This window comes from Rhinolophus ferrumequinum, chromosome 12, assembly GCF_004115265.2.
Source record: "Rhinolophus ferrumequinum isolate MPI-CBG mRhiFer1 chromosome 12, mRhiFer1_v1.p, whole genome shotgun sequence".
NCBI classification, from domain to species: domain Eukaryota; kingdom Metazoa; phylum Chordata; class Mammalia; order Chiroptera; family Rhinolophidae; genus Rhinolophus; species Rhinolophus ferrumequinum.
In genome coordinates, this window is record NC_046295.1 from 79,028,622 (window position 1) to 79,056,378 (window position 27,757).

At 59.4% G+C, this 27,757-nt stretch overlaps 1 protein-coding gene across 2 annotated transcripts in view; it reads right to left on the reverse strand.

The window, feature by feature from the left end:
• The window catches only part of FIBCD1 (fibrinogen C domain containing 1), a 34,154-nt gene extending 8,400 nt beyond the window's left edge, over positions 1 to 25,754 (reverse strand). Inside the window, exons 1-6 of one of the 2 annotated variants that reach the window (XM_033124153.1) lie at positions 25,731 to 25,754; positions 23,960 to 24,073; positions 15,179 to 15,658; positions 11,294 to 11,453; positions 10,825 to 10,961; positions 1,245 to 1,341 (exon numbers count right to left, since the gene is read on the reverse strand). In XM_033124153.1, coding sequence (XP_032980044.1) covers positions 1,245 to 1,341; positions 10,825 to 10,961; positions 11,294 to 11,453; positions 15,179 to 15,658; positions 23,960 to 24,031 — 946 coding nt within the window. In that variant the 5' untranslated portion in view covers positions 24,032 to 24,073; positions 25,731 to 25,754. Of the gene's footprint in view, positions 1 to 1,244; positions 1,342 to 10,824; positions 10,962 to 11,293; positions 11,454 to 15,178; positions 15,659 to 23,959; positions 24,373 to 25,730 lie in introns of those variants that run through there. The other variant, XM_033124152.1, reaches the window with a different exon arrangement.
• Positions 25,755 to 27,757: the final 2,003 nt, after the last annotated feature.

The window sequence follows — 27,757 nt, forward strand, 5'->3', positions numbered from 1 at the left end:
GAGAGGGTCCTTCCCTCATGCGTCCTAGGTCAGGGAGACGGATAGTAAGCAAATGACAGCTTAAATCACCAGCCAGGTGCCTCTGCACCCCCAGGGGAGTGGGCACACACCTAGCCCCGGGCCCAGGACCAAGCCTCCCTCCTCCCAAGGGCTCCACCGAAAGTCCTTTCAGACCTGGGACCCTCCCGACCCCCACCTGGAGCCCAGACCTTGGCGCTCAGCCCTCGGCTTGGTGCTCTCCACAAGTCACACCTTTGCTTGCACCCCCTCTCCCTCCTGCCCAGCCGCTCCTAACCGCACTGGGGGACACTCCCAGATATCCGTGCCGGGGAAGCTGAAGTGGGACAGGTGCGCCGTGGGGCGTGCAAGGTCATTCAAATGCTGGCGTGTGTCTTTCCAATACAGTGTGTTTAGTTTAGCATATGGTAAAATACAAATGGGGGTGCCTGCTCATAGGGGTACAGGGTTTCTAGTTGGCGGTGCAGAAAATGTTCTGGAATTGGATAGCGGCGATGACGGCATAATTCTGTGAATAGGCTAAACAATCACCGAATTGTGCACTTTAAACAGTGAATTCTCTCTCAAAAAAATCCCAAATTTCACCTCAAGCCACAACTCCCTCCCCAACACACAGAACCTCAGATCTGTGGTTTTCATGACTTATTCTTTAGAATGAAATTATGTAAGACATTCACAATTTAAAGTACTGAGTGAATTTGAAGAGAAACAGTATGTGAATACTAGTAATGACACTAAAGTGGATCCGAGCTCTTTGAGCCTTACTGTGCTCCAGGCATGGACTGTGCCAGCGGTGGGAAGCGTGCACTGTGCGCTGGGACCGCCGGGAAGTGGTGCCTCTGTGTCTCGAGCACAGCACCGCTGACCTCTGCGGGCAGGGCGGTTTTGAGGTTGTCCTGGCCCTCCTGGTACGTGGAACTAAGCCCTGCACTTCCCACAGCTCCCTGGACTCAGGACAGTGACCAGGTGGCAGGGCGTCCTGGACAGGAAAAGCCCACGTGTCCACAGGACCCTCACAATGGCTGTGCTGCCTGTGTCTACCTGTCCCTGGACCTCACTCACTCTGAATGTACCGATCCCCTTTTGATGCAGAACCTGAGAGCTGACTGAGGCATGGGAGACACAGACAGACATCTATCCATCTGGGAAGGGCCCACTCCCCCAGCGCCCCGTCTGGGCGCACAGGGGGAGAGCAGGCCACCCCTGCGGGCGGCAGGGCCTCTCACCTAACCAGTGCTCCCCCGTGAGCTTGCCGAAGCCGTCCCGGTAGGCCTCCCAGCCTCGGAAGAAGTTCACGGAGCCGTCCTCCCTGCGCTGAAACACCTGCAAAGGGAGATGAGGATGGAGAGCTGGCGCCAAGCACCCCAGGCCCCCAGCCCCCACGTTGGTCCCCCTGCGCACCCCTCCCCTGCCCACTGGCCTCCCCTTTCCCTCAGCAGCTGAGGTGGGACTGACCAAATGCCCCCACACCCCCAGGACATCCCCTCAAGAAGGAATGATGGTCACTGGGGCGGGTGGAGGAAACCCAGCTTCCAGGCCGACCTCTGCCTCACCGTGGGACCCTGGACTGGTCCCATCCCTGCTTGGTCCTCAGTTTCCCCACTCGTCAAATACAAGGGGTGGGTAAGGGTCCTGATATCTTTCCAAGGTCAAAACAAAACCGAAAACCCATTTTCAAGTTTTTAAAAACCAAGACCACACACAGTACACACACGCGTGCGCTTTGTCTCCAAAGCTCCCTCTCTCAAACCGCCTCCACCGGTCACCCCCCCCACCCCCATAAAAAAGCCCCGGCAGAGGATCAGTGGGGGCTTGGGAAAGCAGAGCCCCAGCACGTCTCAGGGGAGGCTGGGGAGTCCGCAACCGGCTGGGGTGTGACCTGGAAGCCAATGAGCCGCCGAGCGGACTCTGTTCCTCATTTAATAACATTCCTGGTTTGGGAGTCGGGAGTCCCACCGGTTAAATTGCTTTGAAATAAGTACCACGCGCTGGTCCAGGCCGGAGCTGCCCTGAGTATTCACAAGATCCGCTGACAGTCCTGTTTCCGCGCGCCCCCACTTCCACCTCTTTCTGTTTAACAGGCTTTTCCTCCTCATTTGCCCAGGCAGCACCCCTCGCTGCCGACCCGTGTCCATCCGAAGTGTTAGAAGTTTGGCTGCGACACCAGCGAGCTGCCAGTTTCATTACTAAGCAGCCTGATTTCAGTCGCCTGGAACTGCCCGGGTACGGGTCTGCCCCTCGGTGCTCCGCGTCTGTCCCTGGGGACCCGTTGGTCCCAGTGTTTGGGCAGCTCTGCCTCAGGCAGCGGGAGGGAGGTGACACCCCCTTTTTCTTGCTCCACGACCTGAAACCTGGCTCAGCCCTGAAATGTGAGAGTCATCAGAAAGGCCCAAGGAAATTCGATCAGGCTCAGAAGATCTGAGTGGTGTGAGAGGTATCGATGGCAGTCCCATTGTGACCCTGAGCACGCCTGCGGAAAGGCCTAATCCCGGCAGAAGCTCAGGCCTCCCACTCTCCCCGGAGAAGGCAGCCTGTTTCTGCCGGAGGGAGGGAGCCGGGGAGGGGGGTGGGCTGGGCAGTGCTCACGGACCAGGGCTCCAGAGCGCCCGAGTTAGTCCACCCCCCTGAGCTTCAGTTTCCTCCTCTGTAGAATGGAGATCGTAACAGCGCCTGCTCCACAGGCTGTAGCCGTCCACCGAGAAAAGGCTCAGGGCCCAGTACACAGGCAGCGCTCAGTAAATGCCAACTGGAGATGGCATCTAGACGCAGGCCCGGACACAGGTCTCCTCTCCTCCCTACCCTGCCCGGCAGCACCACCTCTTCTTCCAGACCTGGGCCCTGCACCTCTCCTCCCCGAGCTGTCCTGGAGGCCTGCCCAGGCTCCTGTCATTCACTCAAATGTTTGATGAGCACCTCTGTGCCAGGTGCCAGCTGGGGAAACTGAGTCAGGGTCCTCTATCAGAGCCCTTTGGGCAGAGGAACAGGGGGGAGGCCTGGGCTCAGGGGACCCACCCCCGGCAGGAAGCAGGACTGATCTGAGGGGCGGGATTCCAGGGTGGCCCAGGAGGAAGGACAGCATGCAGGGCCCCACAGGTGTGTGGCCTGGGAAAGACCCTGCCCCTCGCTTTTGTCACCTACTGAGAAGCCTGCCTCCCGGGACCTCAGCAAGGAGTCGATGGCACAGCGGCTGGTATTATTATTGTCATCGTTATTGTTTGTCCTATTAGTATTATAGGAAGTAGAAAGTGGGGGTGCCAGGCTTCTAGGCACAGGCGGGGCATGAAGCCCAGACGTTGGGACAGGCAGGCAGAGCGGCAAGAACAGCTGGTGCTGAGAGCCGACCACAGCAGCTGCTCAGAGTCCTCCTCACGCCCACTCCCCCCGCCCCGGGGCCCAAGGTCTGTGCCCCTGGGCCCCTCCTCATTACCGCAGACAGAAGCCTGCACACTGGCCAGGGGTCAGGCAGTCGTGGGCAGCAGAGTGGGCGGTCTGACCCTTACCTCATGCCCTCAGCCCAAGGCCGGGCTGGGCACCTGAAGGCCACCGTCCTACCTCCCACGTCCACACCCGCGTCTGCCAGCCTTTGCCACAGACCAGGGCGTCCTCCTGTCTCCTTGCTGGGCCTCTCATGCCACGAGCTGACCTCTGAGCCCACTGTCTTCAGCCCCTCTTTCCCACTGCCCTCCCGGGCTGGGTGCCAGTCACAGGCCTGTGCCCTCCCGAGCAGCCGGGTATAGATCAGTGGGGGTGAGTGCGTGTCTGGGGCCATAGGGCCTCCCGACCTGTCTCCTCCACCTGCAAAGGGACACTTCAGTCAGGTTCCCGACCAAGTAGTTTGAGGTGACACCAACTTAGAAGCCACTGACTGCAGTTGTTTACCAATGTGGGCCCTTTACCCTGAGTGGTGATGAATTTCGACCCATCTTCGAGGGGCCGAGACACCTCCATAAAGTGGCTTTGCAGAAGAGGCTCTAGACGCGTTGACTCAGGAAAATGCCACTTACAAGGTGACACCCAGTCACAGGTGTTTCTATCTGAAACAAGGCCCTGACATGACACCTGTCACTAAGACGGATGAGCGCTAATATTTTCTCTCCTCTTCTATTCCATTCCACTCTCTTCAACTTAAAAACTAATGCTGATCACAGCCCATTACATTGATTTCTCCACCTGCCTATGGATCATGCCCTGCAGTGTGAGGACTGGTGCCTGATGCTGCCGACCGTGGCCACGGGCTGTCCTTATCCCTTGGTTCAAACACCGAGTGACCGAGTGCACCAGCTAGGATCTCGGACTCGGAGCCCAGCCTCACCCTGAAGCTGATTACAACGTGCAACCTGCAGGCTACTTCCAGGCGTGCTCTCGCCGGGCGGCCGCAGGTCGTCTGCTGGTCCTCCCAGGTTCCAGGTGTGCGGGGAGCTTTTCTCTCACTCCAAAGCTCCAGGGCAAACTGCATCTGTGGCTGCAGGTTTCTGGAAACCAGCTGGACTTCAGGGACGCTGGATGGCAGGACATCACTGTGCCGGAGGTCTTGAATACGGAGCAAGGATCAGCCAGCCAGGCAGCTACGGAGAGGGACGTGAGGAGAGGATCGATGTGTCCACTTCCCTGCCTCTGCCCACGCACAGAACATGAATCCCTCTCAGGCAAAAAGTGGGGGGAAGGTAGAGAAAATAATTACTTATTAATTCTGAGGCTGAAATATTCATTGGTCCAGCTCCTGGGGCATCTCTGTTGGGTTCCGGCTGCAAGAATTGATGGAGAAACACTGGCCACCCTGGCCTCCTGGGCAGCTGCCACAAGTGGGAAGACAGACAGAGCTCGTTTCCTTGGTGCAGATTCTCAAGAGCCAGCTGCCCGGTGCGTCTTCCAAGTACCGCTGAGGGCGGCTGTGCCAGCGCAGCCAGGGCCCACATGGTTCTGCAGATGGCGCTGGGCCGTTTCAAAGGAAAGAGGGCCGCACTTGGGTGGAAGGCGGGACGTAGAGTAGTTGTTGTCCCGTTTGTCAGACGGGCCCCAGGGGTCTGTCTCGCGCTCCAGAAGTCCGGTTCCCACCAGGGCCCCTTCCTCACAGAGGCCCCACCTGACCTGCTCCTTCTTTGCTATGGTGCCAAGAGTGCAGAGTTAGCGTCCTGAGCACCACAGCCTGGCTCTGTGGTCACCCCAGCACCGGCCAGTGCCTTCAAGGACAGCCACAGCCCTCGAGGCCACCACGGCCCGGAGGGAGGGGTTCATGCTCCCAATTAACAGATGAGAAGACTAAGGCGTGACCTTAGTCTAAGGGGTGACCTCTGCAGAGTGGGCTGCCTCTAGACTGGGGTGCTGGGGCCAGAAGAGGGGGTGCTGCCGCTGCACAAATACAGACTGAGAGGTGCCCTGGGGCTGAGGGGGGTGGACATTGCTCCTCCATGCCCATGAGCTCACCTGGCCCTCACCATAGTTGAGCCAATCCAGCCCCAAGCAGCGTCCTGGGCTGGCACCCAGGACACCCAAGTGCTATCCGATGGCAGCCAATGGGCTGTGTGACCATTTAAGTCTTGGCATCTGTCTTCTGCAAAATGAAAGGGCTGCTGCCCTAGGCCCCATGTGGTGCCCCGGGGCTCTCAGCGGTGGGTGACTCTGGCTCTCAGAAAGCTCACAGCCCCAGAAGACATGGACACACAAGCCAGCAGTTGCAGGGCAGAGCAGCTCCCAACCTGGCACGTTCCTTCGATCTTTCTGCCTGCGTTTCCTCATCTGTAAAATGAGGAGTATAACAGCCCCGGCTCACAAGGATTCGGTGAGAGTCACATGTGCTCGTTGACACACAGAATTCCATAACAGTAACGATTGTTGTTACATTTGCTGGGAGCTCAGAGGAGGATGAGCCATCACTGGGTTTGGGAAGGTGGTCCAGGAGGGCCTCCTGGAGGAGGTGCTCAGCTGAACTGTTGATTGAGTGGGGTCTTGGCAGGTGATCAGAGTTGCTGAGGCCCAAGATTTGGGAAATGGGTGGGTCCAAACCCTATGAGATGGGGAGAGGGTGTCTCTGCCATCTAAGAAGAGTCCTCGGGAAGCACCATCTGGGATTTTTCCTACACTCTGATGAAGCCACTGTGGAGACCAGTGATCCGCAGGCTGGTGTTAGCTGTGTCGCTGTGGCAGCCACCAGCCTCTGATTGCGGGTGGGGAGGAACACTGTGGCAGAGGCAGATTCTTGTTTCTAGAGAACAAAGAACTTGAATGTGTGAGCGGATGCAGCCCTTCAAAGGCGGCCCCTTGGGAGGCTCTGCCTGCTTTCCTGGGAGGCAGTTGCTCCTTAAAACCTGTCTGGACACCTCTGGGCAGCAGCCCCAGGGGGCCCCTGGTCTTGCTGGCAAGAGCAGAGGTTCCAGAAAAGGCCAAGCTGAGTTCAAGCCCTGGCTCTGCCTTTCACAGGCCGTGTGACCTTGGATGGCTCTCGGACCCTTCCAAGCCTCAGTTTCCCTCTCCATAGAAAGGCCCATCAGCTGCCCCTTTGTTAACCTGCCGGGTCGCAGCAAAGATGCAAGGAAGTAAGAGAAAGCCAGGCGACACACAGTAGGTCTGACTAATATCACCTCCCTCCACTTCAGAAGCAGCTGCCAAGCCCAGGAGGAAGTGGGCCCCCGCTTTGTTTTTGACTGAAAATGGTACCCCCGGGCCTGGCACCCCGCCATGCTTCCCCAGCTTGGCAGCCGCGCCTGGCACACACCACTCGGAGCTGCCATTTATCAAGTGCTGAGGTACCAGCTGAGCCTCACGTACGCTACCCCAGCCACCTTAAAAGTTTGAAATATCCAAATGGCTCTGGATGGAGGCAGGCTTTCTGGGCGCAGATCAGTCAAAGGAAGGTGGGGATGTTGTAACTGCCACGGACTCCCCAGAGCAGCAGGAGCCAGTGTCCAGCCAGGCAGCAGCTGGACATGGTGGCCCACTGATGCCACAGCACGTCCCGCTGCCACCACTGCTCTGGTGGACTCCATCTCCACAGTCCGGGATCCCCAGCTGGGGGTACACCACCTGAGAGCAGGGGAGCACCTCATTTCTGCCTGAGCCTAATCCCACTGCCACTGCCTCCGCTGGACTCTGCTCCTGGTGGCTCCTTTGATGTTTTCCCAGCAAGGGAAGGATTTTCCTCCCCGCCTGGGGAGCTCAGGCAGGGGGCTGGGGCACGGTGGGGACCGGAGGGTTTCTCTCTCAGCTGAGCGATTAGAGTCAAAGTTGAGCCACTGACCCCGCACGACAGCCAAACACCTGGCAGAGCGTGGTGGTCGCAGCCACTTGGCTCATGGCGTTGGGGGCAGTTGGCTGCGCTGTGGATCTGAGTGGAGGCTCAGAGCAGAGCCGATTCTATTGCAGGTCCCTGCGGTGGGAGAGCCTGCGCTGGAGCCGATTTCTGAGACCCCAGCTGATAATTATGCAAAGACGGGGGTTTGGCAGTCAGGCCTGGGTGACAGCGCCCCTAGGGGCAGATCTCGGTGGGGGCAGTCAGGACAGACAGGCACCCTCCTGACCACTGAAAACCCTCACAGGGCCCTGGGCCTGGCCACCGGGCTGCCAGGCCCTGCAAGGAGGCTGAGCACAATGGGTGGGGGGGGGAGGCTGCCCTGCTGGCCAGAGGAGGAAGAGGGCGCCCCAAGATGGGATGTGACCTTTCCAGTCTCACAGGGTGGGGGGAGGTGAGCTGGACTGCATCACCTTCCAAGGGAGGAAACTTGGCCTCTATTTTATCCCCACTTAACAGACGAGAAAAGTGAGGCTGAGAGAGGTGAAGTTACATGGCTGAAAGCCGTCAATAGTCACTTGTTCGGCCAGAATTTAGGGAGTGCCGACGGTGTGCAAGCACCAGGTGGAGCCAGACCTACAGCGTCACCAGGTGATGAGCGGCTGCTCTGGAGCTCGCTCCCGGCTGGGCAGACAGGAAACACGTGGACAGGTGATGCTTAGCTCCACCTGTGATGGTTGCAAAGGAGCAGGAGGGTGGGCCGGAGGTCAGGCAGCCTCGCAAAGGACAGGACGACTAAGCTGGGCCCAGTGATGAAGGTCCTTGCCCAGGGTCACAGGTTAGCAGGGTGCAGCCTCCCTTCCTGCCTTCCTCCTCCTTTTCTGGGGCAGGGGTCTGAGTGGGTGCGTGTGTCAGGTTCACTCAGAAGTGGCCTTGACAGTCAGCGTGACTGGGGCCACTGTGGCCTTTGGTGAGCATGGAGAGGAGGCGTGAGCTCAGCCAGGGCCAGCAGCTACCTCCGCGGAAAGGCCACCTTGAGGCATGTGTCCACCAGCCACCGTGGCCTCCCCTCCCCAAGGAGACACGCGTGGCCTCATTCCCACTGCAGTAAGAATTCAGGACCCAAGGACTTCACGTTTCCCTAACTGTCCCCCACACCCACCATGGCCCTCGGCCCCATGTCTCTGGGTCACGCCCTCCCTGGGGAAACCCCAAGGGCCTTAGGAGACCCCTGTGCCCTTAGGAGAAAGCCCAACTCCGCGTGTGCCCACACAACCCAAGCGACCCAGCCCCTGCCTGCCTCCCCCGCCTTGTCATAGGGCCGTGGAGCTCCATACACCGGCAGAATGGAGCCACCACGGTCCCAGAACAAGCCGCACCATCTCCCTGCGGACCTCTGCAGGTGTGCGCCCTTTGCCTCCTCCCCCAGCGCTTGGACCTCCCCATCCAGAAGCCTCTCTTGGCCGCCCCAGGCGCTATCAGAGGCTCCCCTCCGGGCTCCCCCAGTCCCCGCAGCCCTGAAGCCCTCACACAAGCCCAGCTCCGGGCATCGCTGCTGAATACCCTGGCCAGGGGTAGGCACTCAGTAGTTCAGTGCACGGATCCGTGAGTGCCGTCCTGTGACAGTCAGTTCCACAGACATGGGGGAGGCTGGGCCTCAGGAGGCCAGGCTGTGCCCTGGGCCGGCTGCTCCTTTGCTGGGTGCCCTTGCACAAATCTCTTGCCCTTCTGCCAGCGTCCAGGGGTGGGAGGGGTGCTGGCGCTGTGCCAGGCAGGCAGTGGTATATCAACTATAAAGTGCCCCTCAGGTGGGCAGGGCTGCTGAGCCCCGTACTCGCCCGGTCCAGTCTCTGTGGGAAGCAGGCTCTGGGTGGAGTGTCCAGCCCCGGCGCCCTGTCCACCAGGGAGAGCCATCCAGTGTTGAGGCTCGAGGCAGTCTGGACATGGAACCTAATGAGGATGGATGTCACTGGCGTCCAGAGAGGCGGCGGCCAGCTCCCTTCCAAACAAAAATTGAGTTTCTGAGAGATTCTGTGTGGCAAGGAGGTGATCCTGAAACATGCCCAGAGGTATCTGGGAAAAGATTGCTTTTGACGGAAGCCCAAATGGATATTAACGTTTATTGGTGCTACAAGCACTTCTCAGCTGAAACGGGCCTTTCTTCCAGGCCCCGATCCAGGTGTCTGGGTGGGAGGGCTGAGCGGCCGCCTCGCTCATCGGCTCCCCTCTAATCACCCCGGAAGCCTGGGACCCAAGAATTACGCCTTCCCCGAAATCCTGATTGACTTCCCGGGAGATGGACTTCAAGTTCACCAGAGTGGAAGACGCATGGCTCAGGCCCTCGTCTCGCTCTTTCATTAAGCCTGTCCTAACTGTTAACTCTGATTTTGGGGCTCTGGCTGGTACACTGGTGCTGGTGTGCTCACTGAGGGGATCCCAGAGGCAAACACCATAACTCAGATGTTCGGAGTTTGGAAAACAAAAGAGCTTTTAGCTCCCAGAGGCAGATCCAGTACATTTAAAAGGTTTCCTCTGGAGCTTGAAGAGAGGTTTAGAGGTATGTCTGTCTCTGGGTCTGTGGGGAGTCTCAGCTGCTTTACACGGGTGCCTAACGACAGGCTCTGCCCTCCAACTGTACTCACCTTGCCCCCTGCCTGCCCATCTCACTCAAGCACCCCTGGGCAGTGGGGGTCTCACTAGGCAACCCCAGGCCTGGTCTGGGGGGCTCTGTTCCTGGCTGCGTGGCCCTGAGCTATTTTCTCAGGCCTCCCTCCAGTACATTCCTTTTCTGCTTAAACCAGCCACTTTCTTTGCTTTTAGTGAAGACCTCTAAGACATGCAGGTGGGTATCCCCATTTCCCAGCCAAGGAGACTGAGGCTCAGAGAATTTGAGTCACTCACCGAAGATGCCATAGCAGGACTGAGAGCCACATGCAGGTCTGTCTGTGGATGGTGGCGCCCCTCTTACCCCTCCAGCCCCCGTGGTGTAACCACCAGGCTCTCCACCTCTCTGGCAGAGGGGCTCAATTGCAGTCCCATCCCTGCCTTTCTACTGGCAGCTCGAACCTTTCATTGCTCCCACTTCGCACCCAGGCAGGAACCAGAGGCGCAAGGAAGTCCATCAGGGTCTTTGCTCCCAGCAGCCAGGCTCCCCTCTTTATCTCCTGCACAAGCACCATACACTGGATAACAGCAGTCACAGCCATCGGCCCTGAACTCACATCTGCAACAGGTTCCTGGGGCCCCGGTTCAACCTCGCCTCGCCCAACACTCCGGGGAACCGCTGTTCTGACAGGGCTCGTGCTCAGGGCACAACGTGTCTCCGTGGACAGGCCACAGGTCCAATGTCTGCTCCTGAGTGGGCCCCAAGGGTCAGCTCACCACCTCCATTTGCCCCATGCAGGTTTCTGGGGGTGTGGAGTTCTTTGGTGACATTATTGGCTGGTTTGTGGGGGCCGGAGGGCACCAGGTGGGGGGCTGGTGAGAGGCTGCTCAGAGCACCTGGGGCTCATGGCCTGGGTCACCCCATCTGGGGCCTGCCCTGATGGTCTGCAGGGCAGAGAGGGAGCCGGGAGACTCACCGTCCAGCCGCCGCCATCTGTGCGCATATCACAGTAGACCTGGAAGCCAGTGGGGTCATGTGTGGGGAAGACGGAGTAAATGCCGTCCTCCTGCTGTCCGCTCAGGAGGACGTCCAGACAGTCCCGTGGTCGAGAGCCTGAGACAGGGAAGGCCGTCAGGGAGGCGGGCCTGTGCCCATCCCTGAGTCTGTCTGACTTCTCTGTCCACCCGGCAATGTCACTTGAGCTCAAGAGCCCAGGCCTTGGGGTCAGACCGTGGCTCTGCTGCTCCCTGGGTGGGAGCCCTGCCTCATCGGGCTGGGAGAGGGCTCAGAGGAGGGTGCAGGTAGGCCTCCCAGGGCTGCCTGGCAGCAGGAAGTCCTTTGCAAACAGCCCAGTGTTTCCTTGTCAGCGGGGTGGGGGTGGGGGATGATGGAGGAATGAAGCTGGGTACCAGGTCACCGGAGGAAGGCGACCCCTCCCCACTCACCGTTGGCGCAGCCGCGGGGCCGCGATCCCCTGGCAGGTGCCCTCTGCAGGTCAGCCTTGACTCGGGGCCGGCCCAGCCCCCGGTCCCGGTGCAGGGCGTCCAGGATATCACTGACCGAGTTCAGCAGGTGAGCCATGTGGCCTTGGCTCTCGGAGAGAAGCTGTGGAGCACAGGGGTGGTCACAGGGGGCAGGGGCTCTGCTGGGAGCGTGGCACCACACCTGCCGGCAAGGTGAGCTCCTGCTCTGCTCTGGCCCCCATCGGAGCCAGGGCTCGGAGGAGGGGGCTCAAGTGGGAGGGGCCAGAGTGGCTCCAGCCTCACCCTTTTCTGTGCCTTCAGCCTCAGTGACTAAGAGGCCCTGTTGTGCAGGTGAAGGCAGCACCTGGTGTCCGTCGGGCAAAGCTGGTTCAAACCCCAACTCACCCATTTTCCAGGTACACGACGGGGGGCTTAACCAAGCCTTGAAACAGGGCTAACATGGCCTCCTTGGCCCAACTGCTAGGACTGGTGGTGACAACCATGGGAAGCTCCCAGCACAGTGTGGGGCCTGCAGCAGGGCACTCAGCACTCTGCCTGCCCTCATCACTCAAATTCATAAGGCACCTTCCAGGTTACAAAACACCCTCACCCAACATCTCTTCTGATCCCAGCAAGGCCGTGAGACCGGGTGGGTGAATCTGCACTCAGCAGGTGGGGACCCTGGGACACCACCTCATGGGAGCCTCCCTTGGACTTTGCACAGCCGTCCGACGTCCACCACCTCCCCACACCCCACAGCAATGCTGGGGAAGGCGGGGAAACTGGGATGTCCTTTCCTTGTTATAAAAGGGGAAATTGAAGCCTAGAGAGAGATCCCTGATTGGGTATGACTTCAGTCCACGTCACCAGGGCTGACTGGCAGGAAAGGCACCTAGGGCTGTGTGGTCACTGCGCAGGGAGCCCAGGGCCCAGGGTGGGGGCGGGACGGGGGTAGTGGTTGGGACCCGAGCTCTGGTGCAGATTCTGGGTTTTGACAGCCCCTGGAAGAGCAGCCGAACCTCTCTGCACTTCTTTCCTCCTCTGTGAACCAGAGTAATGGGACCTGTGTTTCTGGGTGGGTGGTGGGGCGAGGTTCAGGACAGCATGTGTTGGGGGCTGAGTGCTCAGTTGGTGGTCTCTGTGTCCTTTCTGTACTGGTGGCCGCAGCTCCCACCATCGCAGTCCTGAGGTTTGGAGCTCAGTGCCGTGCTGCCCCTGGGGGCCTCTCCACTGTGCCTGCTGCCTAAGGGTGGGGGGGTCTGTTTCCTCCCCAGCCCGGGCTCCAGGAGGCTGAAGGACCATGAGGCCGGAACGCCAGGTCATGGGCCTCGAGCAGCCAGCCAGCACACCGAGCCTGTCACCTGCCAGATAATAGCTCGTTCAAGGAAGGAAAATAGAAATATACAGTGCCAGCAGTTTACAAAATATGACTCTCGGCTTCAATAGAAGCAGGGGCCCGGCAAAGCTTTTAGTTTCCCTGTCAGTTTCTCGTGCTGAGCAGGTGATTCAGTGAGGGCTGACGCCTGGGGGAGAGGCAGAGATGGGCAGGGAGGGTGTTTGGGCGAGCCTTCTCCTGGCAGCGGGTTTCTCCCTGGGCTTTAGAGCAGCGTCCTGTACACAGGCCCCATTGGGGGAGCCCTGCAGCCCCTGGGAGGGGCAGGGCTTTGGGCAGCAAAGATCGGCAGGCTCCTTGGTTAGGTCTCGCGGGTTCTGCCCATGTTTCAGCAATGACACAGGCACACGAGAAACTCAGGCATGGCCCGCACTGGCTAACAGGGATGCTCTCAGTTTAAACCAGCAAATGATTAAAGCTGAAGAAAATGTACACATCCACATGCCCCGAGTTAATGGGGAAATCATCACCCGCTCGCTGAACTGCACGGTGCACCAAGAGGACACGCAGCTTTTGGAGGCAGCGAAATCAGAGTTGCTGACGGCCCTTAGACAAAGCACTGGCCACGCCTGGCCTCAGTCGGCCCCTCCATAGAATGGGGTCACGATCGCCACCTCCTGGGGCTACTCTGCCAGGAAGCGCTTGTTAGCACACGGGGGTGGGCCCAGCCGCGGTGGTTCCCGTCATACTATTTGTAAAAGGGATTTTCAGTGGGGGCTGAAACTTCAGTTTACAAACCATTTCCAGCGTAATAATAAGAGGTGCTGAAGTGCAGGCAGCATCTCGCAGGAGCCAGACTCCAGCCGAGCCCCGTGCAAGGCATGGACTGTGTTGTCCCTGTTTTGCAGGTGAGGAGACCCATGCCGGGGAGCTCCCACAGCGGGGACTTAAATCCTGAGGGCAGAACTGCTCAGCTCTGCTGCTCCTGGGCCAGGGAGCCTCAGACGTTTGTGTACATGAGCCACCCTGGTGCTTACTGAGCGGTTGGGACCCGGGGCAGGAAGGGTGGTGATTTGGGATGAGGCCCAGGGATGTGCCTTTTAACAAGTAGCTCTGGCAGTTCTGACAGGGGTGCCCATGGGTACTGCTTTGAGAAACCCGGTCTGGGCTGGTCAGCTGAGGGTCTGGGAAGCGTGGAGAAGAGCTCGAAGCTAGGCAACGCGGCTCTGCAAGGCACAGGGTCTCTGAAATCACCCCGGGTCTCGGGAAATGAGTCAAACTATACATTGCTTTGAGGAGTAAATATATCAGGTGAGCCAAGGTACTCCTGGGCCCAGAAAAGCGATTAGTCTTGTGGGAACAGCTGTAGGCCTCTGCTTGGGTGGGCGGTGGAGACCCTGAGACCCCTCTTCCAATCCTCTACCCCAGCCCTAAGGGTGAGGCATCCCTGAGCCGGGCCTGGCTGACCAGGGGCTGAACCATGTGGCGAACAAGGCGGGGGCGCGGGGGGAGGAGGCAGATCACTCAGAAAGTCTGGAGGTCTCCTGAGCCCTGCTGATGGGGGGTGGGAATGTGCAGACTGAGGGGGAGCAAGCAGCAAGGGGCTGAGCACCCCACACACACCCCACCCCTGAGTCACCCAGACAGGATGACGAGCCCTGTAATTCCTCCAGCTGTAGCCTTCAGAGGGCGGGAAAAAGGCCATTGCTCATGGGCGGTGGGGTGACCGAATGCCTCGTCATCTCGGGTGTCTGGAAGGGGCTGAGGCCACTGGTGGGGGCGGAGCTCACCTCCTAGTCCCTAAGGACGTGAGTCACAGAGCTGACAGAGTACGGGGCTGGAAGCTGGACAGGACACCGGGAGGCCAGCGGCCAGGCCTGACCTGGCCACTATACCCACGGCCCCTTTCTGGGCCTTCGTTTCCTCTCCTGAAAAATGGTGGAAGGCTAATGAGACGCCCACCCCTGAAATCCCCGTGTCTATGAGGACTGTATTTCTTGCTGTGCTTCAGGCACAGTGAAGCCAGAAACTCTCCCCCCAGATGTACCCAGCACTTCCAGGACCTGGCTGGCTTGGGGGGCGTGGGTGAGAGGTGGTGCGGACAGGCTGAGGGTCCGGTTTGGCCTCCTCAACTGGACCGCCCTCCTTCCCGGGAAAGCTTCAGGCATCGAATGGCAGTAAATGGGGAGGGGGCGCCTGGCTCTCTGGCCAGGGGGCTTGCCACCGATTAACTGACCACATGACTTGAACCTCCGTTTGCTACTGATGAAGGCCGTGTCTGGCCTCGCCAGGCCTGGATCTGACCTGACTGTGGCATGCCACCCATGCCACACAAACACCAGGGTTACCAGGGCAGCGTGCAGGAGACGGTTGGAATCCTGCCACCATTAGCCGTGTGGCTCATCTGTGAGAATAGCTGGGCACTTGGGGATTCAGTGAGGCCGTGGACGTCAAGTGTCCAGCACAGGGTTGGCCCATGGTGGCAGCAACCCCACCCTCCCGCCGAGACCGCAAGCTCAGACCCTGCCCCTTACCTGGATGAGGCGGGCCTGCTCGCTCTGCAGAGCACTGAGCCCCTGGCCCAGCGTGCCGTGCTCCTTCCGCAGCCCCGTGCACTCTGCCTGCAGCTCGGAGGCCCGGGCCAGCAGCCGGGGCAGCTGGTCGGCCAGCGTGTCCAGCAGCTCCTGCTCCTGTTCGCCCACCAGCCGCGGCTCGGCCTGGTGCTCAGTCAGCGCCTGCAGCACGGAGGCCTGGACGCCCTCCAGGCGGGCGAAGCCATCGGCCAGGTCAGGGCAGCGCGGGTCAATGACGATGCTGAGGTGCGAGCTGTCGGCCCTCTCCACTGTGACCAGGGCGCTGTTGGCACCAGCTGGCCCAGTGCTGACGACGGGTGGGGGGGCCGTGCCTGGCGTGTGGGCGTGGTTCAGGAAGAGCACGGCGCCGGTGACCGTCACAGCCAGCAGCACAGCCAGGGACAGCAGCACTGTGCACAGCACGTAGCCACAGCCGGGACGCTGCAGGCCGCCAGGGCACGTGGGCAAAGCGGACAGACGGACAGACAGGAGAGAGAAGGAAGGGGCAGCATCAGGGGCGGACCTGGGCCTCCAGCTCTGCCCCATGAGGGCCCAGGCCGCCGCAGGACGGGGCCTCATGCCTTGTGAGACCTGGGCTGGGCTCCGAGTTTGCCCTTCTTGGGGACAGTGGGGGAGTTGTACAGTGATAGAGGTGAGAGACAGAGAGACAGGGACACACCAAAGAGAGAGCAAGAGCGAGAGATGCCCAGAGGCAGAGAGGGAGAGAATGAAAAGAGAAACAGGCAGAGAGATGGGGAGATGGATGGAGAGGGTGACCCTTTCCTGTCGCCTGCCCTGCCCCAGGTGGCCAGCGCGGGGCTAGAGATGTCTTCCCCCACCGAGCCCTCTGGGTCTGGTGAGCACTCCAGCTCTGCCGCCAGATGGGCTCGGCCCAGGTCCCCACACGGCCATTTCCCAAGGGTTGACTTTGGGTGAGGGACCTCATTTTGTGAGTCTCAATGTCCTCACCTGTAAAATGGGGGCAATGATGACATGCCCCACTGCACACACGGGTGCTTGGTGACTCAGGGTGACAGGACTGATGCTACAAATCGACGTGCTGTCACAGAGCAATGAGTGCCTTGGGACAGTGGGAGGCTGTCACTGAAGGTCCCTTTCCACCTGGAGCACCCACATCCCAAGTCCCAAAGCCTGTGCAGGCTCATGAGGCTGCCATGAGTCCCCAGGCACAGGGTGGCCCCCCAAGCACCTCCTCTCCCACCCCCTCCCCGTCCTCTCTCCTTCCTCCCCCTCCTCTCACTCTCCACAGGACAGGTAGAATAAATATCATAAACACCGCAGTGGCTGTGAACCACTACGGAGGAAAGGGGCCACCCTCCCTCTCAGGAGGTGAGGGCTGGGGCAACAGGGCAGCCGTGCCTCCCAGAACAGGCAAAGAGGCAATGCGGACGAAGAATGGAGGCAACAAGCGAGGTAAAAACTGGGTTCGGGGTGCAATGGGGGCTAGGGAAGCTGGAACTCAAGTGCAGCTCGGAATTAAAGGAGGCACCGTGACATAGTGGCAAATCCAGACCCAGTGGACCGAATCACTCACGGCCCAAAGGGAGCTTGGAGAACACCACTGAGCATCTGACACATGGGGAAACTGAGGCCCAGAGAGGGTGAGGGGCTTGCCCTGAGTCACACAGCCAATCAGAAGCAGAGCTCAGGCTAGATCCCCAGCCTTCTGCCTCCTCACAGGGCCAGCCACTTGTATGGTTGAATTTCCCCCACATGTTCAACGTTCTGACTGGGAGATGCGTCTTTAAATGAGTTAGTATACGGAAGCACTCGGCACCACTCCTGGCACGTTTTTCTCATGCAGTAAATATTAGCGACTGTATTAGCTCATGATCAATGTACACAGAGCATCTAGAGGTGTTTGGTTTTTTATTTTCCACCCAAAGTGTTAGTTTTGTGTGTTATTGATGTTAGGATGCACCTTCTTTTATTCACATTTTAATGTCTCCGACACTGGGGGCCATTTTACTGTAATCCACAGATTCCCTCTCTTCCTTCCTTCCTCCCTTCCTCCCTCCCTTCCTTTGAGATACATAAAATAGTGATTCCTATTACATCATGTAAGAGGTCTTACTAAGAGAAAATATGGTAGAGCAAACAGCTTCTTTTCCATAAATTCGAATTCTACAAGTAACTCCTGAATTTCCTACTTGGTACCAGAGGAGGATGGGGGCAGGTGGACTAGCAGACCCCCAAGGAAGGGGTCTATTATTGGTGAGATGAGGGAAAGAATCCTTAGCTTGTTCCTGCAGTGATGGGGCCCCACTGCCCCCAGGACTTGCTCCATCCTTCTCTTTCCACACCCGCGCAGGCCCCAGGGCGGGCACACCCATAGGGGCTCCTCATCGCTAGATGATTTCTACAGCCAGACCTGCACATGGTCAGCTCTGCACAGGCGGCTCCCTTGGCCCGAGGCATCCACTTCCCTGCTTCTCTTACACCAGCCTAACTCGCTTTCTCCCTTCAGGGCTCAGCTCAATGCCACCTCTTCCAGGAAGCCTCCCTTGACTGTTTCCTCAGTTCTCCTCCCCGTTTGGAAGAGGGTCCCCCTCCGTGCTCCAACAGCCCTTGCTCTCCCCATGGTGGCATTTATCAAGATAGTCATTGCCTATGATTTCATCCCACTCATTCAAACATCCATCAACATTCGCTGCTGACCTCATGAGCCAGGCTCCGGGCCAGTCCCTGAGGCGGTAGGGGCAGACAGCATTCTAGCCCTGCACCGAGGAAGTTCATGTCCCATGGGCTGTGATTCTTACCCTTTTTGGGGGCCATGGAATCTGATGTGTACACAGGGAAAACTGGTATTCCGAAGCTGACAATCCCAGGCCCAGGAAACTTGCCTTGCACCATGAGCTCCCCCAGGGGCAGGGACCTGCTCACCGCCTGGCATAGGGCAGCTGGTTGTTGGATGGCAAGAAGAGCAGATGGATAGCTCATTATTCCGTGGCCATGTTGGCGTGGGGAGGAGGGGGAGGCCCCGGGACCTACAGGGCTTGGCAAAGCGAGGCCCGTGACCTCCATGCTGAGGCCTGGACCCTGAGGTAGGGCCGCTTCTGACCCTCTGATGGCCTGACATGGAATAAAGGCAACCTGCAGGATTCCCCAGTCATTGCAATCAGCAGCTTCTGCCAACACTGCCATTGCTTGACTATGCAGTGTTCCCTCCCTAACACCTCCTGCTACAGGTGGGTTCATTTTGCAGATGGGAAAACTGAGGCTCAGAGAGCAGAAGACCTCGCCCATGGTTAGATGGGAGGCAAGTGGGAGAGCCAGCATTGAACCCAGGGCCGGTGACTCCAGAATCGCACCGTCTGTGCCCAGGCTGCTTGCTGAGCGACCCCACAACGCCCTTTCCTCCACCTGGAGTGTGACTGGGGTTTGAGAGACAAAGCTCTGTGTCAGCAAGTAAGTGTCTGTCAGGCCCGAGTCCATCGGGAGACACCTCGCCCTGAGCAGTTCAGAGTGATGTCCTCCAACTGAGGAGCAGTAAGGTCCCCAGCTGGCGAGGCGGGGTGGCCAGGCATGTCCCCTTTGTGTCCTCAGGGCCCCGGCCCTCTCAGGCACCCACTTCCACCCAAGCCCCTGGTCCCTGGTGGGAAGGCAGAGGGCACAGAGAAGGGGAGGGGCTCGAGAAAGCTGCAGGGGGTCTCTGCGGGGCAGGGGCTTGGAGATGAAACAGGCCACTCAGCAGAGGACAATTAGTCTTCAGAGATCACCTTAAACATGAAGTACTGCTCGCTTTTATAGGCTGCCGTTGACGTGCCTCGCAAAGAAATCTGCCCGAGATAATAAGGGGGGCTTTGGGCAGCGAGCAGCCAGCCGAGCATGCCATGTGCTGGAGCTTATTAATCAGCCTGTGGCCGTGGCAGGGGCACACACTCTGGGGTCTGCCAGAGGTGGGTGGGTGCAAACAGACCCCACTTCCAGGGCTGAGGAGTGGAGACGGGAAGGTACCCCGGGCAGAGGGCACGAGAGGCGCAGGAGCCTGAGGCTCGAGTCCCCCTGTTACCCCAGCCACCTGTGTGAGTCCCAGCTGGAGGGACATGACTTCATCCCCCATGTGACCCCCAGTGCCAATCCACGGTCAGGGGCTGCCCAGGAAGTCCTAGCCATGGGGGGGACAAGATGGGCTCGTGCCAGGGAGGCAGGAGGTGGGAAGTCCCAGAGGGGCTTCCGTTGAGGGGTGGCATCTGTCCCGGCTGCCTCCCGAGTCCCCAGCCTCCAGAAGCGGCTGAGGGGTTTGGCAGAGGAAACAGGGCTCAGGAGGAAGGGCTTCACGGCCTCGGTGGGTGCTCGGCTGGCCACTCCTGCCCCGGCCAGCACCCTGCCTTCTCCCTCGTTATCTAAGGGAGCTGGGTGGCGGTGGTCCCCTGGCTGGACCGAGACTATACTCCTTGTGCCAAAGTAGGAAGAAGAGCACCGCTCCAGGGGAGGCCAGGCAAGGTGGGATCCAGGTTCAAGTCGCTCAGCGCCCATCTCCTAGGAGCACCCCAGCCAAAGGATGGCTGTTCATGATGGAAACACAGTGGGCTTCAGATTGGGGCTTATGGGGTCAGTGGGAGGGCGGGAGGCAGACCCTCGGGGAGTCCTCCTCACCTCTCCACAGGAGCCCACATCTGCTCCTACCCTGGCAAATGCCTCCTGACCTGGGCTGAACTCTGAGCCCCTGGCCCTGGCAGGGGTGTGGGGGGGCCCTGGACACCCCCTAGGGTAAGGGGTTGGTTGTTCTGCTTCTGGGGTCCCAAAGACTTGGGAAGAGGGCCTGTGGGCCTGTTCTCTGAGCTTTTGGCCCAGGACACCTGCAGGCTCTCCCCCCCCATCCCCCAGCCCCATCTTGTCACCCCCGACCTGTTCTCTCCACCTGCCTGGCTCCATTCATTTCCCCACACACACCTTGCTCTCCCTCGAGGACAGATCTGGTAAATGCTGTTCTGCTTAAACGTCACCTCCTCCAGGAAGCTCTCTGTCCTCTCCCGTCCCCACCTTCTCCATCACAGCCATACCACTGGGCTAGGTGGTGAGCTCTGTGGGCAGAGCCAGGGCCCAGAGGAGGGCTCGGGAAAGGCAGGCGGGGGAGGAACCCTTGACTCATAGCCCCCGTGGGCTCTTCCCCACGTCACCCTTCTCCTCTCCGAACCATGCCCACAGTGACCTCAACCCACACCCCTGGGACCAAGACGAAAAGAGGTGTCTTTTGTTATCGCGCTCATCATGTTTTGTGATGACTCCTGACTCCTGAGTTTGTTCCCCCCCGCGAGACTCTAAGTTCCCCGAGGCACAGGTTCGTGGCTGGCTGTATGTCCCAGCTAACGCAGGATTCTGTAAGTGTCACTGAGTGAATTAAATGCAGCAGGGTTTAGGTTAGACATCAGGAAGAAATTCTCAGTGAGAATTCCTTTTTTGTCTGGAATGTTTTTGGGAAGTTTGGAAAGTACGAAGAGGCATTGCCTCTAGAAGTCAGATATGGACCCCCCCTGCGGGGTGGGTGGCTTGGCTTGGGGACTGCTCAGAAACAAGGTGCTCCCGGAGGAGACAGTTACAGTGACTTCCTGATCCACACTCCAGAACTAGAAGAACCATGTCTATTTCCAGATCCTTTCATCTGAGCAACTCCAAACTCCTGGCAAATATTCCACCGTCCTCTTCTGCCCAAGGGTGTGCGAGCCCCTTCGTTCTGCACGGGGAGAAAGCATGTGCTAACGAAGTCGGAGTCTTGTCCAAGGTCAGCCAGCAAATGAGCTGAGGCCAGAAGGGCCTGGGAGAGACTAGCCTGAGGCGGTCCCCGGAAAAGGTGACGCTTGGACACAGCTCCTTCATTGGCAGTGGGTACTGTGACTATCCAGGCACCACGCAGCCCGGACACTGGAGCCCGCTCCCCGGGAATTACATGAGCAGGCTGAACAAGACAAGGGCAGCCAGCTTCTCTTCCCTTCGTCTTCCCACCTGGGAGGACCCCGCTTTGGTTCATGGCTCCAGCTCTCTAAGCCTCAGTTTCCTCATTTGTCAATCATCCCCGCTGCCAACCTCCCAGGGTGGTTGTGACTAAGAAACAAGAGCGGTGGAGATGGGGCTGGCTGGTCCTTGGACTGTGGCATTGGCATCTGTTGTTCTGGAGGAAGGGCCCAGTTAAAGACCTCAGCCAGGCCCTTCTGGTGGGAGCTGGGCAGTCAGACTACTTTCCCTGGTGGGCAGAGGGGCAATCAGGACACTGACAACCTGTGAAAGGGGACAGGCTGCTTTGACAACCGTCCTCTTGGAGGGTGCACGTGCACAGTGCTTTACAGTTTGCAAAACACACCAGTACTTCACTTGAGCCTCCTAACAGCCTTTGTGAAGTGAGGAGAAAGCAGGGATTGCTGTTCCATTTTACAGATGGTAAAGCCCAGACCCAGAGAGGGAGAGTAACTTACCCAGAGTCACACAGCATGAGATGAAACTAGAAGCAGGGCAGGAGGGAAGCAGGGCAGTCAAGGCTCTCTCTTTCGACAATGGCACAGGAAAGGCCTTGCCTCTTATTTAAAGCTTCAGACAAGCCTGGAGCTGGCACAGGGGACAGCCTGTCTACGTGCTGGGTCACCAAAGGAGTAGGGAGGTAAGGCAGCATTTGATATTGGCCAAGGCCCCCGAGGCCACAAGCCCTCAGGGGCTTCTGATGCCAAGGGGCAGACAGCTGGACCCTGGCCTGGTGGTAGCTGGACTATGTGTCCCCAGGGAGCAGCATACTGGGCTAGCCCAGGAGTCCCTGAAGCCACATTTCAAACAGATCCCCCAAAAGCAACCTCCCCTTGAGACACAGCAACACTTGCTGGCTCCTCTCCCACAGCTCCTCCTGGCCAGACTTAATGTAGTTCAATTCAGCAAATATCCCTCAGCTCCCAACCTGAGCTGCATGGAAGGACAGGAGCCTGGGCCCAGGGGGAGACCCTGGATGGGGTCCCGAAGGAGCATGTGTCCAAAGGGAGCTCCTGATAGAGGAGAGACTCAGGGCTAGGGCACAGGGCAGTGAGATAAAGGCAACTAAACAGCACAGATTAAATGCTGCTGGGACTTCAAGGCACAGCCAGTGGGCATCAGGGAAGGCTTCCTGGAGGAGGTGGCATTTAGCAGGTTTTCCCTGAGTGAAGGTGTGTGTTGGTGTGTGTTGGTGTGTGTTGGTGTGTGTTGGTGTGTTGGGGAGCCTAGTGCAGCCAACAAGATGAGACAGCAAATGTTTGGAAATGGGCAGCGTGGTGTAGGACCAGGGGGTTGGCAAATGACAAGCAGTCAGTACCTGTACGGGGACTAATAGGAAGGGAGAATGAGCCAATCTGGGGATGACCTTGAACAAGAAGTCTAGGAGGTAAGACTGCTCTTGCTAAGAGGGGAGAAAATCAGATCTCAGGAAGAGAAGACATTATCTGGGGTTAGCTTGGGTGTAGATCTGACCTAACAAGGAACAGACCACCCCAGGAGACACTGGGAAAGGCTCTGGGTCAGACCTGGCTTTAAATCCTTGCTCTCCCGCTAACATGCTGTGTGACTTGGGCATACACCTCTACCTCTCTGAGCCGCCAACCCCATGACTTGGGAATGTGCATCCCTGCCTCGCCCCCAGGCTGCTGCAAGAAGTGAGGTTGTGCAAGCGTGGAAAGAGCTTTGCAAACTGTAGAGGGCTAGGCCCCCACACCGTAGCAGTGTCACTCCAGGCAGAATGAGCAGGTTGCAGCTTCTGAGAGTGAGGGGCCGCCAAGGCCCGCCCCTGCCGCCCCCCTCCTGCCACTGCAAACACGAACTGTTCCTTTCCCAATGGCATCTGTCTGGGAGAAATTTGAAATTTAAAACGGGCAGCCCCATTAATTCCTCTCCTCAGCGTCTCCTCCACAAGCGGGCCTCCTCTTCTCGCCTGCCTGCCTGTCCCTTGGCAGCCTGGCCTGGGGCAGCCCCAGGGCTGCACCCCTGCTCAGCCTCCCCTCTCCGGCCCTCTCTCTGGCTAACCCTTGGGGCTCTGCCCTCACTTCCTTCCAGTGCTCAGCCCTGGGCACCCTCCAAGCTTGCCCACCTCCACTGCCCCTGAAGACGCAGCAGGAAGGGCAGAATGGACAGACCTGGCGCCCACAGACCCAGGTTCAAATCCCAGCAGAGTGGTGTCGCCTCCAGCAGGCGCAATCCTCCCTGAGCCTTGTTCTCCTGTCTCAAAGCCAGAGACTCACCATACCCAGCCTTCTCACAGGAGGCAAATATTTATTGATCCTCTACTGTCTTCAGCGCTCTGGCTAACGTGGGAGAATTCTGAAGAGATGAGAAGGGGAATCGAGTCTTGGTACCGAAGCTCAGATTACCATGCCTGGCTCTTGGCACAGGGTGGCACACAGGGTAGAGACTTAGTAAGTGGGTAAGATTCCCATTGTAGAGGCAAGGAAACAGAGAGACAGTGAGAGGGCACTCAGAGAACTAAAGAGCTGGTCCCACTGTGAACTAAAGGTCCTCGACTCCCTTGCACACATGTAAACCGGGAGTCTGGTGGAGGCGCAAGGGGGCCCTCCCTCCTGCAGGGGTGCCGCCCCACCCGAAACCCAAGTTCAAGCCTTCTCTGGAGGAGGAGAGGAAGGCGCCCGCCCTGCTCTCGGCCTTCCGAGCCGCGTGCGGGTGCTCCCCAAACTCTAGCCCCAAGACGGGTGCCCAACCCGCCAGCCAGAGCCCCGAGTCCAGAGTGTCCCCACGCCCCTGGCCCGCGCGTACCTGCGGCTTGTCGCGCGGCGGGTCCTCAAGTTGGGAAGCGCCGCCCATAGTCTTCCACCGGTCGTTGACCATCTTCCGGCAGGACTGGCGGAGGCGCCACGCGATCGCGCGCCGCTGCGGAGCGCAAAGGCGCCGGGGTGAGCGAGGGATCGGGCGCTGGGCGCCTTCTGCTCGTGGATCCCCGCCTCGGTGCCCCGCGCCGGGGCGGCCCGGGCCAGTCGGCGTGCGTGTGCGGGTGTATGTGCGCGCGTGTGTGTCTGTGCGGGTGAGAGCCGGAGCGGGAGCGGGAGCGCGAGAGCCGCTCGCCTGCCAGCCGCTCGCGCTGCGCGCGGTCCCCGCTCCCGGCTCCCTCGCCTCCCCCTGCGCGCTCCTCTGCCTCCGCCCTCCTCAATCTCCGCGTTTTTTTTGTTGTTGTTGTTTTTTTTTCCTGTCTCGGACTCTCTTTGCCTTTTATTGCTCCCCCGGTATCCCTCTAACACACACACACACCCGCGGACTGTGATGGTTACATTCCACCTCCGAAAGGCCAAGATAAAGGAGGCAGGACGGGCCCCAGAGCCGCGGGGCCAGCGGGAAGGCAGCAAACGCTGTGGGCAGGCCAGCCCTCACCCGCTCCCGGAGGGGCCTAAGAAGCCCCGCCAGCGCCTCCTCACAAACTTCCTCCCTGGCCGGACTCAAGCCAACTCACCGTGCGCGGGGGCGCGGCGCCGGGCGGGCCTCGTGGGCGCCCCCGCCGGGCCGTCGGGCGTCTCCCGGGAGCGGAGCCGCTCTCCTCCCGGCTGCCAAAGGGCGCAGGGCTCCCCGCAAGCCTCCCGCTGGGCAGGCGGGGGTGGGGTGTTGGCCCTCCGGAGTGCGCCCCCTGCGGGTCTCCGAGGTTCGGGCCCTGGGGCACGTGCCCCGGGTCTGGAGTCGCCTGCCACTGGGGACCTCCCCCTCCGGTCCCCGCCCCGCGAGGTCGTCCCTGTGGGCGCCTCGGCCAGAGTCCGCAGACCTTCGCCCTGGCGCTCGCGGGCGGAAAGCCGGTCCGAAGCCTCCCTGGCCCAGGCGGCCCGCGGACTGAATGGAGGTCCCTGTCGCCGCGACAGCCGCCCGCGTAGCGGTCGCGAGTACGAGCCGCTCAGCGCTCTGCCCGCGCTCCCGGCCGATCGCCCGCGTTCCCCAGGCGCGCCCCGCGCCGTCTCAGCCCCCGCCTCCTCCTCTGCCCCGCAGAGAAGGGATTTGTGCCAGGAGGGGGCTTCTTAGTCGACCCCTCCCACCAGTAGTACTTTAAAAAACATTGGATCCTCCTGGATCAGCCTTCGGAGGTAATTGACAAAGTCCTTAATTTGCCTCGTTAACGAGCTGCTATTGTGGCTTCTGACCGGGAGGCGCCCACACTGCCCGACGCCGAGTTCCTGGCCGGCCGCCCCCTCCCCGGCCGCCGCAGGAGCCAGGCTGACTGCCCCCACCCTGCCCCTTTCTGCGGCCCCTTATCTTCTGCTTTCCCAGCTGCAGAATAGACACCCCCGTTCCTCACCCCGCCCCCCCACTCCCCAAAGCTGTTTTCCGGCTCCCGGGGCGCCTTGGCCCGCCACGCTGTTCCCTGGCACTGTCTTCGTCTCTCCCCCACTGGCTGCCAGTCTGTCGGCCCATCTTCGTCCCTCTGCCCGCCCCTCTCCGCGCCCTGCACTAGCGGAGCAAGCTGCCAGGGGGTGGGAGCTGCACCCTGGACCCAGAAAGCTTGGGCCCGGGGACTCTGTGCCCCAAGTCATCTGAGTAGACTGTCACTCACCAGCTAGACGCTGGGTTCACAGTCCGCCAGCGGTTTGTCCGCAGCCTCCTCTTCCTTCCAAGGCCGCTGTGCTGCCTCACCTGCAGCCCCACTGCACCACACACCAGAAGGCAGCCCAGGGACCGGAGAGGATCCCAGAGCACCGGCTGGGAGTCAGGGGACCCATCAGGAGCCCTGGCCCGGTGGCACCCTCCCTCTGGGTCCCTTTCCTGTGGATTAAAGGGATTGGCAGGTGACCTGGAGGGCCATCAGGCTTGGTCAGAGAAGTGTGGTGAAAACATAGGGCCCTGGCTGTGTGGCCTGGGGCAAGCTACTGTGCCTCTCTGAGCCTGTTTCCCCATGTGTACCAAAGGGTTAACACACCCTCTTCAGAAGGGCTCTTGTGAATTTCTGAGTGACAGTGTTTTGGAGCACCTGAGCAGGTTTCAAACTTTCCTGCTATGACCTTGGGCAGATTTCCTGTCTTCTCCAGCCCTAGTTTCCTCATTGAACAGGAAATCGCACCCTCCCCTTTCTTAATGGGGAATTGTGAGGTTTGCAGGCATGTGGCTGGGACTTCAAGTCTGTGATTCCAATTTGAGGAGAGGAAGTAAACTCCAGCCTTGTCTATGCACAGACAAAAGACCATCCTGGGGGGGACCTTGAACTGAGATTCTGAGTGCAGGGAGGGGGGTTGCTAAGCGCCAGTGGAGGTTCTGGGTACGTGCTGTGGATGGTCATGGAAGGCATCCTGGAGAAGGAGGGGCATAAGCCAGGCCACAAAGGCAGGGGCATCTGGATGCTAGGGAAGAAGGCATTGCAGGCAGTGAAGCCACAAAGCAAAGGTGGAGCATGGAGTGTGACAATAGCCCGCATGGGCAAGTGCCAACAGGAGGATCTGCTCCCAGGCCTGCAGACCATCGGTCGGCTGGACAGGTAAGCGGGGGCCACCTAGTGGCTCCTCCTGGCACTGTTTGCTGTCAGGTTGTCTGACCTGTTCAGCCTGGGGTTCTCCTTTCCTGCCTTGGGGGTGTGGTGAGCACATGTGTTGGAGTGCAGTCTTCATCCATCACCCCCCTGCTCAGCACCCCAGAAGAAGAGTCAGCCTTGGTGAAGCTCTGGAATGAGGCCACAGGCGTTTGGTGCCTGACACACTTGGGGCATTGTCTGGGGAAAGGAGAGGGCCACCCTCTGTTCATTGGCCCTGAGTTCTGTGTGAGAAAAGCTCAGCTGACTCCACAGAGGAGAGTGTCCCACCCTCTGATTTCCTTTTGACAAAGCTGCTGTCCCAGTGGGCTCAGCTGGCTGGGCAGAATCAGGGCTTTCCAGCCAGCCCAAGACATGGCATTCAGGGACCGGCCAGGACCTCAGGGGAGCTGGAACCCAGGACCCCCAGGCTGCAAGGCATTAAACCTGAGGTTGCCCTGGCATGCCTGCCCACTCTCTGCACATCCTCTCCTGCTCCTTCCTCTGGCTCACCGATTCTGCATGTTCCTACATGGCCTGCCTATGGCCACCTAGACGTGATGCCCCACCAACATTTTTAGTTTAAATCCCAGAGAGAAGGGCGGTTACCCATCCTGCTGATCTTTTGGAGCCAGGACATGTCAGTCATAGGTCATCAGCTGCCCTTGGACAGGTGCCCATCAGAGTCCGATGGAGGGCATGGTTGTGGGGGTCCTAATGCCGGCACCTCCCTTAGCAGAGAGTGGGTACAGGGCAGGCAGCGAGGCATGCCAGCACTAGAGTGATGACGAGGAAGAGAGCCAATGAAGGAGATGAGAAAGAGTGGCCAGGGATGTTGGATGACAACAGTCAAGGTGTTGGCTGTGAGCTGTGGCATCACCCCGACCTTCGCTCTGTGCTGGGCTCTCTGCATCTTCCCAACCACCCTACTAAGCGGGAGTGATTGTTCCCCCCATTTTATGGATGAGAAACTGACTCAGAAAGGTAAGTTATGTAACTTGGGTAATAGCGCTGTTAGTAAAATTATATAATTAATAGCTACCATTCTGTAGGCATTTTCCACGTGCTGGGTACCATTCATT